The sequence below is a fragment of the Diadema antillarum genome, unplaced genomic scaffold, assembly GCF_040938485.1.
Source record: "Diadema antillarum isolate AM-2024a unplaced genomic scaffold, OU_Dant_1.0 scf00000001, whole genome shotgun sequence".
In the NCBI taxonomy this organism is placed as follows: Eukaryota; Metazoa; Echinodermata; class Echinoidea; order Diadematoida; family Diadematidae; genus Diadema; species Diadema antillarum.
Window position 1 is genome coordinate 5,564,837 of NW_027270890.1, and position 15,134 is coordinate 5,579,970.

The window sequence follows — 15,134 nt, forward strand, 5'->3', positions numbered from 1 at the left end:
GATAATATCTCAAGGTCGATGAACAGTCACAGAGACGTAATACTGTATTCATTAGAGGGGTTGATACCATTCGGTTGTGTGATTTTGGTTGTGCATTGCAGTGTGATAAGTTCGACTAAAGAGGAGTGGGTTTGCCTTCCTGTGATGGTCAGGAGAAAGATCTTGTTGGTAGCACAGACCACAGAATGATGCCACTGAATAGCAGAGTGCAGTATTTGTGACCATGCATTACAAAACCAACAAAAATTTGCACCCCCCTATTTTATGTGAGGACTCAAAATAGGAGAATGAGTCAACCTAGTCAATCTGAAGTCTAATACATCTTCTGCATGAGCAGTTCTTCTTGTACACTAGTTTTAACCCGCTGAGGAGGAGTCCTGAGTATACTCAGGCAAGTGTCTATGGGAAATGAGTGCTGTAGTAAAATCAACCCATCCTCAATGGTTTCAAAGTTTGGGATCACAAAATACAACTGGGAAATTACATTTTTTCCAATATTCTTTCTAAGGGACTTTTTCGTAGAATATCGTGATAAGGTAAGTCTTACAGGACCTTTTTCATTTTTTAACTAGAAATGTCGCTATGGCGACTGGTATGCCTCCGCCATAATGCCCGGTTCTCCTAATAGGTCTACAGTACAAGGTCTCGACAATGTGTGATGACAGCTTTACATAATTGGTAAAATATTTTTACGTATAAAATGTATGATACATATGTAACTAAATGTGTTGAATGTTCGCTTTCCTTGAACAAGGTATAATGGGATGAGTGCCTATATTAAAAGTTCAGGTATTTGGGGATTTGAGGATTTTTAATTGACCCTTTTATAAGTTTATGCAACGCTGCACACTGGCACTGGTCCAGCAGTCCAGGACCAGTATAAATCACTGTCACACCAATAACTTTTGTGAGAATGGACAAGTACAAAATAGAAAAACTGTGAACTGTGAAGAAACTGTGTGCCTATCTATCTATCAATCTATCTACCTATTTGTATACTGTAAATAACTGCGTATTAACTGCATCGATGCGTTAACCGCACTCCCTTTTTTCTGACATCCAGGAAGAAAGAGAAATGCCAGTCTGCGGACAAATGCAGGTTGTACATGTACTCTCATGAATATACAAGTAGCATGCAACGGGTGGGGATACTGGTTGAATTGAGTGAAATGTTTGGGGGAGAAAATGTGTTCATTTTTGTGCCATAAAAATAGGAAATATGCAGTAGAATGCCTAACAAAAAGGAAATTATTTTGAAAATTGAACACAACATTGTCTGCACACTCTAAACTCTTGATGTGCCATGGTGGAAACCCTGTGTGTGCCACATTATTGTAAGACACCAACGCAGTTATGCTTTGAGAAAACATTTTGTTTTTCAAATCTATGTAACTTTTACACATGTCAGTTAAAAACCTGGATGTATAGTGAGCAAAGCTGTAGAGAAAATGCCAAGCCTTGCTTTAACGTAAATTGTATGACAAATCTAGGATTGTTTTAGCTACAATAGCTACATTGTACTACACTGTCAATACATGATTTTTGCATACAAAACAGTGACAGAATTTGCGAGCAATTCCAGTAGGGAACGCTGCTTGCTGGTCAATTATTACATAAAATGCAAGCTATATGTGAGAGGAACGATATCGCGACAAAAGCTTTTATTGTACTGTGGCATTTGGCAATCTATAGATCGGACTGGGTGGGTTTGAGAGTTTGAGCAGAAAATGCGTCGGGCGTGCAAACGTGGCACATAAAGAGTTAAGCAGACATTAAGTAGGTGTTTGCTGGAATGGTGTATAAACCACATCCTGAATTTTGATCCATTTCAGCAGGGAAAAAAATGTGGTTAATACACCATTATTTACTGTAAAAGCACAGCGATTAGTATTTTGTGCTAAGATCCTCCCTTACTGGAATGAAGTATGTGAGCAGCTTGGGTGCTTCGCATGCCATCAGCAGGAGACCGGAATCCCGAACAAGGCACACGTCATTAAGATCACTCTCCCCTTCAACGGTGACGAAGGGCCTGCCCTGTAAAACAAATGTAAGACCAGTACATTTGTGAATACTGGGCACGAAAGATTCGTTTTGTACAGTGTACACTGTCAAAAGTTTTGGCCTGCTTTTTGACACACAGAAACATTCCAAATACATTTCATATTCACAAGTCAAGGATTGCTGTTGATGCAAATTGAGTGTAAGTTCAATATTTGCTACCCTCCACTTTGTATCACGATTTCATCTAATTAATGAGTATCAATAATAAACATGAAGTGTCCTTACAGAGATCGATTGCATCATCTCCGGGAAGATGTTGGCACCTCAAATGTAGAGAAATTTCTACTGGACATAATACCAGGTCCTTGGCTACTTAAACGCATATTGAATGCTTTCCAATCATGTGTAATGATGAATTATATGCCACAACTTCTCTGAGACGCATTGAATACAAAGGAAATAGTGTCACAGAATGGCCGCCATATGGACACAGTGACATCAGTTTTTATCTTAAATCCTCTGCATATGTGACCCACTAAAACAAAAGGATCCGAAAGTTGCTGACGTCTGAGCCGAGAAAATCAAGTTTGAAGTCAGGTCGTCAAAATTGATCAAAACGATCAGATTTCTGTTTTTTGCGTAATTTCGTAGTCTAATTTATCATCTATCATCTGCTAAAATTTTGAAGCTATTCAAAGGAAAGTGTGTGTGTGTGTGTGTGTGTGTGTGTATGTGTGTGTGTGATAACAGACATGTTGGTTTTTGAATTCACTATATATGCATCAGTGATGTAATAATTATCCATATACACTGTCATCTGCTACGGTTGTATGTGATGCTTATACACGGTGCTTGCCTATTTGACATTAATAAAATTGTTCATTAGAGCTTAGTATTCTGCAATGGTGATGGAAAAAAGTTTGTTCATGCATTCAATGCAAAACAATGAAATGGATGTCTCCCTAAGTGTTAATGGATAGGCCATTCTTGTCACCTGGCCTATGTAATTTTATTTTTTTCTAGGACATAAATTTCATCAGGTAAGCTTATGCATTATGTCGCTTTGAAAACGAGTGAAGTGCCCAACCAAGTGGGAGAAAAGAAATTTCATTTGAGAGATGCACACATGAGCTAAACTACACATGGGCTTATTTGGGTTTAATAAGTAAAACCCAGCCACACCCACACTAGATTCGCTCCAGATCTTGGCCGCCCTGCTGTCCGAGGAAACAACCATCTCCGCCCGGGGACTGAAGCTAATACCCTTGATCGGGAGACCGTTGCGGTGGTCCTTTATGAGACATGGCTTGTTGGAGCGGATGTCATACACCAGAACCTTGAAAAAAAAGCATCATAGTTCACACATAAACAAAGATATGATAATCATTGCATACGAGAGGTATTGGTCAATGCAGATGCAGTGCAAATTCTATTCAGTGGTTGAAATACATTTGTATGTCAAGTGTATCTTAAATTTTGACATCTAACTACCATTGTATCAGAAATGAAGGCCAATATTTCATGAAGATTTCTGGCTACTTTCAAAAGAGAGAATTTCAGGAAGAAAATGGTCATAGTTACAGTTTTAATTGCTGCATCTATCATACAATCCTATTTTTCATATTTGCAACGATATTTATCCACATTTCAGGTGTGTATTCATACACTCATTCCGGAAGAAAATGGTCATGGTTAGAGTTTTAATTGCTGCATCTATCATACAATCCTATTTTTCTTACGTGACCACATCACAAAACGAACACAAAGTTGCAGCCCTTGATTTTGCGTGAGGACCTCAAAAGGGTGAAACAGGTCAACCACGTCAATCTTGAGTTTTCCATACTTTCTGAAAAAGCTATTCTTCGTCTACATTATTCATAAGTTTGGGGTCATATAACGAACAGGAAAGAGCGTTTTCAACAGTTTTTCTACAACCCCTTTTTTTTTAAGAGTAGTGCGATTAGGTACGTCTTCAGAGGTCCATTTTGATTTCTTTAAAATCCTTTACACACCTTTCAGTTTAAACTCTAATAAGTTTTGAATAGATAGTGCTACAACCTTGAAAGTTGGCATTTATTACGGACAGAATGTGTTAATTGAGCATGCTCAATTTCAGCCTAATCTGATAATCCCTTCATTGTCGTTGCTTTGGTGGTTTACATCCTGTGTTTTGTCCCTTTCATTGCACAGCTAGCAGGGCTTGGTAAAGTTTAATGAATAGACCCTGTACTTCAGAGCCTCTTTTCTCAGTACACACTTTCCAGAGTGTGTGCTTTCTTTCCAATATCTAGACAGGTTAGCCGTTAGGAGAGTCCATTTGAATTGAGTTACACATCATTTTAAAGCTCAGAATCTGCTCTTTCATTATCTGCCCTTAACTAAAAATCTATGTCTGACGACTTTTTGTTGGTTCTGTGATGCAGGATCACATATTTGCGATGACATTTATCCGCATTTCAGGTATGTATTTACAGTGTATATACTTTCTAAAGTGGTAACATGACAACCACAGAATTCTCCTTTGAAGTAAGGCTGGCTTGCATGAATTTGCTATTCTGATTGAAAAGGGGAACATTTACCAATTCTGGAAGAGATGTGTACATATAGTATTTCTAGTGTCTACGTAAAATAAAATGAAAAAAAAAAAACCCAAAGAAAAACAAGTTTCTTTATATGTCTGCAGAGAAATGCTATTGCTCAAGCAATTTCTCTATGCAACCAAAGTAGTGAATATGATTTAGCTACATTGTATCATGGCTGCTACAGCATTCTATGCAAAACTCTGGGCAAAATGTGCTGAGAGGAATGTACATCTTGAAGGCTGTAAAATATCCACTCCTATAGCCCCATATATTAAATCCCCACAAGTATAATAAATCACACTACAAACACACGATTGGAATCTTTCAGTCCAATTGCCTCCACATTACAACTTAACCCTAAAGGGGCTGGGCTTTTTTGGCAATGCTCAGACCGGGGGGTGGATTCCGCCCCCCCCCCCCCCCCCCCCCCCCATCGGTGGTGCGATCGCAATGAAATTTTGCATGCGTGAGACCCGCGTCATAATCTACAACATTGTGTCACTAGATTTTTTGAAACAATCAATTTCTAATTTTAATCAATTAATTATGTAAATTAAGCTCAAGATGACAAAATTCCAAAACTCATTTCAATTCTTATGTATTTTATTGTTTTCAGAATTTCTTATGTATTTCTGTGTTTTTCAACTTTTGTTTTTTCTTTGTTTTTTCATTGGAAATTGTCACTGACCACTTTCCTACCATAATTAGCACAAAATTAATCAATAAAAGTGATTAACTGTAAAAATAATCAGGTTTTTATGACTTTCATGACAGAGCACTGTTTTCCATAGGAAATGTACACAAAATCACAAAACTGTGCCCATTTTGGGGCGACATTCCGTTACAAAAATGGGCGTGGCTTCGCAAAAGTATGCGCGGACGTTGCAAATTTGGTCTCAAAAGTTGCGCGAGACTTGAACGAAGAGAGTCAAGAAGCCTCGCGACGAGGCCTTCTCACGTTACAGAATTATAGCGCGAAACGTCGAGGGGGGGCGGATTTCCCCCCCCCCCCCCCCCACTGGCCCCTTTAGGGTTAATAGAATACTGAAAAATCCTGAAAAGTTGAGATTGCCTCCCATATTAGATGAGAATTTTAAAATTTTCTCTGATGTCATACCTGGCCAGAGGATGTTCCAGCTGCCATCTTCAATCCTCCATTGAAGGCTAGTGACGTCACAGCTGGGACCCCTTTCACCCTAATATGGAAAAATTGTGTGAAATGCATGGGAGCAACATATGTGAATGCACAATATTGTTAAGAATGGCAATTCTATAACAACACTTTTAAGGCACCTACCAACTGTTATTTTGTAATTTTACAGATTTGTAAAAAACAAAAACAAAAAGACTAAACCCCTGACAATAATGGTTCATGGGCATGACTGCTTTTGTGTTTGTGCGTGTGCAATACTGATGTATGATGCATCATAACACTAAACATTTTGGACATCATAAAGTTTAATGATAGAAATGAAATTTCATAATTCTATGATCTAAAGATTAAGATATTATTATTCCTTAAATATATTCTCTAATTCTCTGAATAAAATATCAAACATTGGCTTTTTATGGCAGGATCTGAGTTTCTACAGAATTCGGTGAGAACATACAGTGTAGTATTGTCTCGGAGAATTAAATTCATTGCAACTCATGCTATTACTTGTACAGTGGAAACTCGATATAACGAGATGGTCGGGACCGAGTCATTTTCCTCGTTATAGCCGATATCTCGTTATATCAGTAGGCATAAAAGAAGGCATAAAATAAAGACATTAATTTGCACATGTGGGACTACCCATCATATTTCAATCAATACTGATAACTTGATATTGTGTGTGAGGGAATTACTCACCTTTATGGGTAAGAAGATGTTTTTCGCCAAGGAAATCCAATATCAAGAATGTGTTTCTTATTAATTGTAGATGTTTGAATATGTAAATTTATATAGAGCCTAGCTTGCGATTGTATCAAGATCGTCTGTGGATTGGTATGTGGTTATCATATGGGTGTGTGTTGTGTGGAAAGCTTGAATATTACTATGGTCTACACAATGCTGTGTGTGTACGTGACACATTCTATATGTACATTATGACTGCGTGTGTGTGAAGATGGGGAATTCCCTAAGTAGAAGGCCAATCACAGCATCAGATTGCCTCACACCTGCTAAACGTCATGATGATGTCATGTATACATATGGCCGTCCCACCACATTTTCTGCATGTATTAGTGTGCGTGCACACACACATTTCACACGTACAACATGCAGTGCTAGCTGGAGTGCACTGAAGAAAATGATTATGTGTGTACAAGACAGTTTTTGGCGCATCAAGCTTTACAATCTCGGAAGATGATAGCACAGGCGAAGTAAGCTTTACCGAAGGCATTTTGCTTTACCTCGCTATAGCAGGTTTGATTTACTATGTTTTTCTTTGTTTGGAAGTCACAAAATTTATCTCGTTATAGCAGTTATTTCGTTATAGCCGATCTCGCTATAAGAGTAGCATTTTACATAGACTTGTGTGGAAGGAAATTTGGGACCGAGAGAATTTCCTCGTTATAACCGATATCTCGTTATAGCAGTGTTCGTTACACCGAGTTTCCCCTGTATTTAAAGAAAAAAAAAACCCACCTTAGAAATGTGCTAGAATCCATAAAACAAAGAAACACAAATCTATTCCAAGAAACGTCCTTTTGGTCAATCCCAAAACCATGAATTCTTCTCACACATGATAGTGACATAAAGGTAACCTAGCAAATGTTTGTGTTAAGTGTGGGTCCTCCATAGTCTCAACCACGAGAAGATATTTGTAGATGAACATACTGTGTATCTGATGTGATGCTGCTGAGGGCACAGTCCAACACCCCAGCTCTCCGCCTCGCCCTTGGGTCCCAGCACTCCACTCTGCCCTCAATTGTCCCCACTGCCAGTAGCTGGTGCATCGGGTTGACCTTGCAAGCATTCAGCGCTCTGTGGAAGAGGCACCACCAACAGCAACCATAACTAGAAAAACACTCGGAGAGCACAGACCTCCGCTGCCAAGCCAGCAACTCATTTCCATCCTTACATGCAAACACTATCCCAAAATAAAACTCTGTTGTTTACATCATTGCACGGCGCCTTGCCCGAGCAAAGCGCGCACTTAAAGTGCGCATAATTTTATCAAAACCTCCAGTATGAACCCCGAGTTTGTTGACCTCATATGCTAAAAGATGAAAAATACTTCAAAAATCCATAAAAACTACCGCATCATAATCAAAATTGAAAGAGGTATTCCTTGTGTCAATATCGACTTTTCCTGCAAGTTTAATTTTAATCTGACACAACTTTTTGAGTTATTTTGCAAACAGACAAACCAGAGCCTATGACCTCCTTCCTTGGCGGAGGAAATTACTTCCGCCAAGGAGGTACAATCTTGATATCATGCATTTGTTTGTTACCGACTGTTAAGAAGCAATATCGCTCAAGGGGTGAAGAACTACCGACAGGTTCACAGTTCCTAGAATGTTACTGAGTAAAACAACTTCAAAGTATAGGCAAAATCAAGCTAAATTCTGCAACGAATATCAGTTGTTTTTTTTAATATACGTGTATTGTGCCTTATTGCCCAAGAAAGTCTTGTCCTCTGAAATGTTATTTTACTCACAATGAATCAGTGACGAATGGCGCAAGAAATCTCCCCTGCTCCAGGTTGATTCTGTAGATTTCTGGACTGAAGAGGAATGAATGAGAAAAAGAAATCATGAGCCACAATAATTTTGTGGTACATGTTGTACATCTGTACATGAAGCTTGTATCTGCTGAAGAACTTTGTTTTAACCCATTGAGGATGAGTCCCGAGTATACTCGGGCAGGTGTCTACGGGAAATGCGTGTTGCAGCAAAATCAAACCGTCCTCAACAGGTTAAGACGGAAACACTGCCGGGATATGCAAACTGGAATGTAAAGTATGATTTATTTTGAGCATTGTGAAGCACCCTCTATGTAAGAGAAAAAGCGGTATGGGGAAAGCATTAAAACTCTGTACCAATGATGCTATCACTGAAGTCATTCTTATGAACTAAAATTATTTTACTTTTCAGTCACAGTTCTGCAACAGAAATATTTATGAAAAAGTGCTGTAAGTTTGTAGAATTGACATGAAGTGTAGATAGTACCTGTCATTCTTAGTCTTTCCATCCACATCAATACTTGAATCCAAATCTTTGTACTTCACAAAGTGCTATGTGCCAGTTCATACTTTGGACGAGTACCATTGCAGCATACGGACAACATTAATTCATACTGTGCTTTATTTGCTGATCAGTGCAACTCCTGCAATGCTTCCTACACTGATCTGTACATGTAAAACTGTCCAAGAGTAGAAAAAAACTTTTTCTTAAATCCTATTACTTGGCCAAAATAACCCTTAGGTGGGACTGTCACATGTCTTGATAGACAAGCATGTTCTTAAACTTACATTAAGATCAGATTTGTGTGAAAGTCACCTTAACCCATTGAGGACAGACTGATTTTGTTACAACACGCATTTCCCATCATAGACACCTGCCCGAGTATACTCGGGACTTGTCCTCAACAGGTTAATGAAGAGAATAAATCTCAGCAAACTATCACGGTGTATAATGCAATCAAGACAGCCCAAGATCTCACCTCATACCGACGAGGAACAAGTCACAGGAGGGGGAATGGTAGGCAAGGTCGCGGCCAAACTTTGGTATCCTCATCCGGTGGTAGCGGCCGTACTTGGCATGGAACTCCACATAGCGATCACACTGCAGGAACACCAGCTGGAAAGAAAAAGCAGCTTCTCATTATATGCAGATGATTTGTCAATTAGTATTTTCTATAGTGGCAAGAGCGAAATGAGTTACTGCAAACCTTGTGAGCACACAGAGCTACAAATGAATGTACTCAGCATGTATCTGTACAAAAGAATAATTTCAAGTTTGACATAGAATGTACTAGAATAACACTAAGAGATGACACTGACTACTGGTATAAAAAAGAAGAAGAAGAGACTACTGTAAAAGTGGGGGGACTGGGCGCCCCCCCCCTCTTAATTTCCAAAGCGAAAAAATATAGCTACAAACGGCAGTTTTTGGACTGTAAAATGTCAAAATTTTCAAGCTCACTCGCTTCGCTTGCACGCATTTAATCGCTATGCCATTCTCCTGATGCTGCTGCCAGTAATTACCAGCAGTTGCGCCCGGTGTGCCCCCCCCCCCTTAATTTCCAAAGCGAAAAAGTATAGCTACAAACGGCAGTTTTGGGACTGTGAAATGTCAAAATTTTCAAGCTCGCTCGCATTTAATCGTTATGCCATTCTAATGTTACTGCCAGTAACTGCCAGCAGCAGTTGCTCCCGTGCGTCCCGTCCCCCCCCCCCTTAATTTTCAAAGCGAAAAAATATAGCTACAAACGGCAGTTTTTGGACTGTGAAATGTCAAAATTTTCAAGCTCGCTCGCACGCATGTAATCGCTATGCCATTCACCTAATGTTGCTGCCAATAATCACCAGCAGTTGTGCCCGGTGCGCCCCCCCTTAATTTCCAAAGCGAAAAAGTATATTACAAAACGGCAGTTTGGGGACTGTGAAATGTCAAAATTTTCAAGCTCGCTCGCATTTAATCGTTATGCCATTCTGATGTTACTGCCAGTAACTGCCAGCATCAGTTGCGCCCAGTGTGCCCCCCCCCCCTTAATTTTCAAAGCGAAAAGTAAAACTGAAGTAGTAACTTGTAACACTAGCTACACAAACATCAAAAGTTTGATGTTTATGCTTAATATTAAGTATGAGTATTTGTCTTGCATACAATACAGTCAAACATGCCTTTATAGCGGCCATCTGTCTATACACGTAGCAGCCACCTGGTGTATGCGGCCACTGAAAAATCTCCCCAAGAGAAAAGCCCTGTTAATGACCCTGTGTATAGCGGACACCTGTCTAATGTGGCCAGCGGCAACAAATTTTGTTTCCTGCGGTAGATTTTAACCTGTTTATAGCGGCCACAGACCCACATGGAGCCGTAGCCTAGCCGACAATGGAACATGTTTTTCTACTTTGTAGCCATGGCAGTCATTCATGAGCAACATTCAGTGATCGACACCACTGCATTCATCACTCATTCAGTCATAATAATGCACTAAAGCTTTCTTCATGACTGTACACATGCTATATATGCAGTGAGCTTTTCAATGCTAGTTTCTTTTTATATCCAAAATACATTGTTTTGTTACTTCTTTTTTTCTCTCTTTCTGAAGAAAATGACTTGTCTTTTAGCAGATAAAAACACGATGACAAAACAAAACAACTGCCGAAACAGAGCAAATATTTAAATACAGACGTGGCAATTTGTTACCTGTGCAACTGCTACTTTTCACATTATTATGGCTGTGTAAGAGAATAATACTCATGTCTCATGCTTACCTTTGAGTAATCTTCTGAGAGTATGTGGAACTTCACAACTGTTGGGGAATAAACAAATAAAAATATGGACAAAAAGGTCGACCCATGTCTGTAGCAAGCATGATGATGTTCAAGTTCCGTAACTCACTTCCTCATTATACTGGTATGTGTCCTATCCCTGTTCTGATTTTTTTTTTTTTAATTCATTGGCATAGTGTATTATGCCAATCCCTGGCAATACACTTGTGTATATCTAGGCTATACAATAGTTTATTGTGTGTGTAGGTAAGGCGAGATACGTGTACATGTTTAGACAGAAATAATACTATTTAATCTACATATGTACCCAAGGGAAATAACATGGAATATTTTGAATATTTAAATTCATTTCAGATCAAAATTTGAGGGAAGTGACTTACTCCCATGCCGCTTTTGAAGTGACTTATTACAGAATATGATTTCATGATACATATTTATGGAAGCATTCTTACCTTCTGAATCGAAGCACCTTTCAAACTTCATGGACAAGTGGTTGACGTCATAGCAGCGAACCCTGGGTTTGTAGATTCCTGGAATATAGAATGAACAGCCAACAAAACATAATTATCATGATCTTTAACATTACCATCTTCAAAAAGAATACCAGACAAAAATGCAGAAAAAAATAAACAGGCCCATAACTGTCATTATGATCGTCATCACCATCACCAGCACCAACATCATCATTACTGCGTAATCATCCATCCTTCATCAACAAAACAGGACCATTACAGCATCACTAAAATTTTAAACAAAATAACCATCATCACTCTTAGTAACATCATAATCCTACTTTTCCCCCATCTCCTCCTACGAACAAGTGTCTCTATCAAAATTACCACCAACATTATCATCATTATCACTGTCATCATCATTAATCATCCCTTATATCACCTCTACCATCCATAGCATCATCAAATCAGAAAGTAAAATACTGTGCACCTGTAGCCAGAATATATTGCCCATCCGGTGAGACTTGCACACACCCACTCACTGTGGGCATCTCAAAGTCCTGTAGCAGTTGAATTCGTTTCTGGATGTCTGTGAGCAAAGAAAAGAAGACATGCAATACTGATCCCTTTTAACAGCAGAACTTGGTTTAACAATTAAAGGGATCGTATAGCTTTGGTTGAGACCTAATTTCACATTTCTAAAATTTTTTGGTGAGATAATGAGAAACCTCTTATGAAATATGAAAGAGCATGTAATTCTATAAGGAAATCAACGTTTATTTGAAGAAAATTGGGTTTTGAAATGGCTGAGATATCAAAAAACAAGCGATTCTAATAAAGTGTGGGACCCACACTTTATTACGATCGCTTTGTTTTATTTTGTTTTTGGATGTTTCAGTCATTCCAAACCCGATTTTCATCAAATAAACTTTGAATTCCTCTTAAAACTGTATGCTCTGTACTATATCATAAGTGCTTTCTTGGTATCTCGCAAGAAGTTAAAAGCCCAATTCTCATCTCCGCCAATACTGTACTATCCCTTTAATCATCCATGAACCATGGCACTCCCTCACTTCTTGCCAAACTTTTCTCCATGCGTTTGGCCAACAGTGACAACAACATGCCTGCTATCACCAAACTTTGTGACAATACAGGTTTAGAAAAGTCCACTCCAATGAAACATGGCAGCAGTTCCACACAAAAGTGATTATGACCTCAACATTATCATAAGCACCGAGGCCATCACAAAAACTGATATGAGACTGCTATGACACAACTCATACAGAGAAATCATAAATCTACAAAGACTGTAACACACAATGTTCAGCCCATCTTTTTGCATAATATAAAATACACAGACACATGAACATGTACTTGAACACACAAAATGAATGGGAGATATTGTATAATTTGCAGAACTTCTCCTAATACTACTGAATCATAAAGGTATTTTATGTTGTACCAAATAAGTAAAAACCAAACAAACAAACAAAGACACACACAAACAAACATACCCACAAACAAACAAACAAATTAACATGCCTTTCTTACATGAGGGTAAATTGTAGCTGTAATGTATAGGGGCTTTGAAAACATTGACAACAAAGCAAACAAAATATCATTAAATATTACAAACCACTCACCAAAGTCTGACTTTGAAAGAGCTCTCTTTTTCCTGTCTGACAGCCACTGAAGAGAACAATTGAGAACAAAATGGTGTTGGTACTGTTAATAGTTTTCAATTAATTTGATAATAGGCAGACTATACTAAATTTAGCATTAAAATAGCAATGTGAACATACCCCATTCCAAGATCCCTAACTACAATATGAAACAAACAAGCTTACGCCAATTCTTAATGCAACTGTGCCGTGAGGCATTGGTTTTGCGGACATTGTCATGATGCACTATGATATCCATTTGATATGACTGGCCTGAGACTTTACGTCCAGATTTTGGACAATAAAAGTGTGAGGCTCTGCCAAAAGAAAGACTGACATGTACAATATGTAAAGCATATAAATTAACCCAATAATTAAATGTAAAATTAAGTGTGACATACTTTACACAATTTACACACACACACAAAGAAAACCTATGTCTGTTTTTACCTAAAAGTACCATCATGTACGTACCTATACCACTACCAGCTCTATAAAGTCTAAGGGACAAAGATAAGCTATAAGATAAGTGTGACAACTTGTGTGAGAATACTTATGTTTGACACTCAAAATTCCCTTCAGCCATTTTTACAAAATGTGCAAATGTTTGCTGTTAATATGGTTCCTTCTTTCAGTGTAATCTATTAAGTGTATGGAGACTTCTGAATTCAATATCGAAGTGACCGCCTCGGGTTAAGTTTTAATTAACTTTGCTTTAATTTAAGGCAGTGTACTGTATACAACCACACGCATGTGTCTTTACCATCCAGCCACACGAGTGTGGTTGTAGCCATGGCCCTAATTGCTGGATACAGCCACACTCGAGTGTAATGTACATATCTCCACACACACGAAGAAGCTTTTTATTGCGTAGTGGGAATGTGTGTGTGGCCGGCAACATCAACACGCGATCATGCACCACCACAAAGCGATGAACATGAACCTGCCTCCTTGATTAATCGCATTTAATATCATCACACCACCTAGACAAATTTACTTTTTTCATTTTTAACTTTATTCTCATTTTCTTGATTTGATGAGGTGAATTAAAGTTACAATTGATTTTGATACATCGTGTCGTTATTGAGTTGAGACTTCGCCTTCGTTCGTTTGGGTACTCACAAATTGCGCATCCACGATCCAGCGTACACAGGCAGCTGGCGCGAGGGTGCGGGTCCCTGCTGGGGCGGGCGGGCGGCACAACTGCGCTGGCTAGGCTGCAACTGCGCTGAGCGATCGCTAGCACACCACTTTTCACTTTTCCCTAATTAAATTACTCCCGACCTGTCTGCCAAATCACTGCACACGTAAATTACCCCATCCTAGTTCAGTGGCCAGAATGAGCGGTAAAAGGGATTAAATTCAACTTTATTTCTACGTCTACCAGTGAGGTATGAGGTGGGTTTTCCAACTCCCGGCTCCCTGCTTCTACAGCCCAATTGCAATCAACACAACACCGTACCACAAATACAAACACAGAAATCAACCTATGGGACTATACACCTTGCAAAACGTAAGATTGTACAACCAACACACGCCGACTTACCTCTGGCATACTTTTCCCAGAGCTCAGGTTATAGACCTTTACGTTATTTGCTGAAGAGACTTGCATCTTCAGTAGCTTATGTTGTGTCACTAATGCACACCAGAGCGAGGAAGTGATCACTCTTTCTCCTTTGTCTTATAGACCCTAACGTTAGAGCTCACGTTAGTGTCTGACGGTAAATTGTCTAGAAATAAATGCACGTGTGAAGGTATGGTGTTTGTGCAGTACCAATAAAAAATGGAAATTGTGGACTCCCATATCATGGGATTACGCTTAGAATTTTGTTGAAGTCACGAGAAAAGGCATGATGAGAGAAACCATTTTCCTGTGTCATTCAATCCTGGAACACCCTAGCTTCAGCTGAAATGTGACGAAAACCAAACTTAAACAGAAAAACTGACCAGAATTAATATTATTGATTAGTGGAAAATTGAGCAAAGAAAATGGGA

At 38.9% G+C, this 15,134-nt stretch overlaps 1 protein-coding gene across 1 annotated transcript in view; it reads right to left on the reverse strand.

Moving 5' to 3' along the window:
* The window catches only part of LOC139725381 (nucleolar protein 10-like), a 30,041-nt gene extending 15,243 nt beyond the window's left edge, over positions 1-14,798 (reverse strand). The window contains exons 1-11 of the mRNA XM_071636494.1: positions 14,686-14,798; positions 13,122-13,167; positions 11,969-12,067; positions 11,479-11,556; positions 11,009-11,046; positions 9,232-9,368; positions 8,228-8,293; positions 7,405-7,551; positions 5,701-5,779; positions 3,188-3,337; positions 1,915-2,034 (exon numbers count right to left, since the gene is read on the reverse strand). Coding sequence (XP_071492595.1) covers positions 1,915-2,034; positions 3,188-3,337; positions 5,701-5,779; positions 7,405-7,551; positions 8,228-8,293; positions 9,232-9,368; positions 11,009-11,046; positions 11,479-11,556; positions 11,969-12,067; positions 13,122-13,167; positions 14,686-14,751 — 1,026 coding nt within the window. The 5' untranslated portion in view covers positions 14,752-14,798. The remainder of the gene's footprint in view (positions 1-1,914; positions 2,035-3,187; positions 3,338-5,700; positions 5,780-7,404; positions 7,552-8,227; positions 8,294-9,231; positions 9,369-11,008; positions 11,047-11,478; positions 11,557-11,968; positions 12,068-13,121; positions 13,168-14,685) is intronic.
* Between the last annotated feature and the right edge of the window lie 336 nt (positions 14,799-15,134).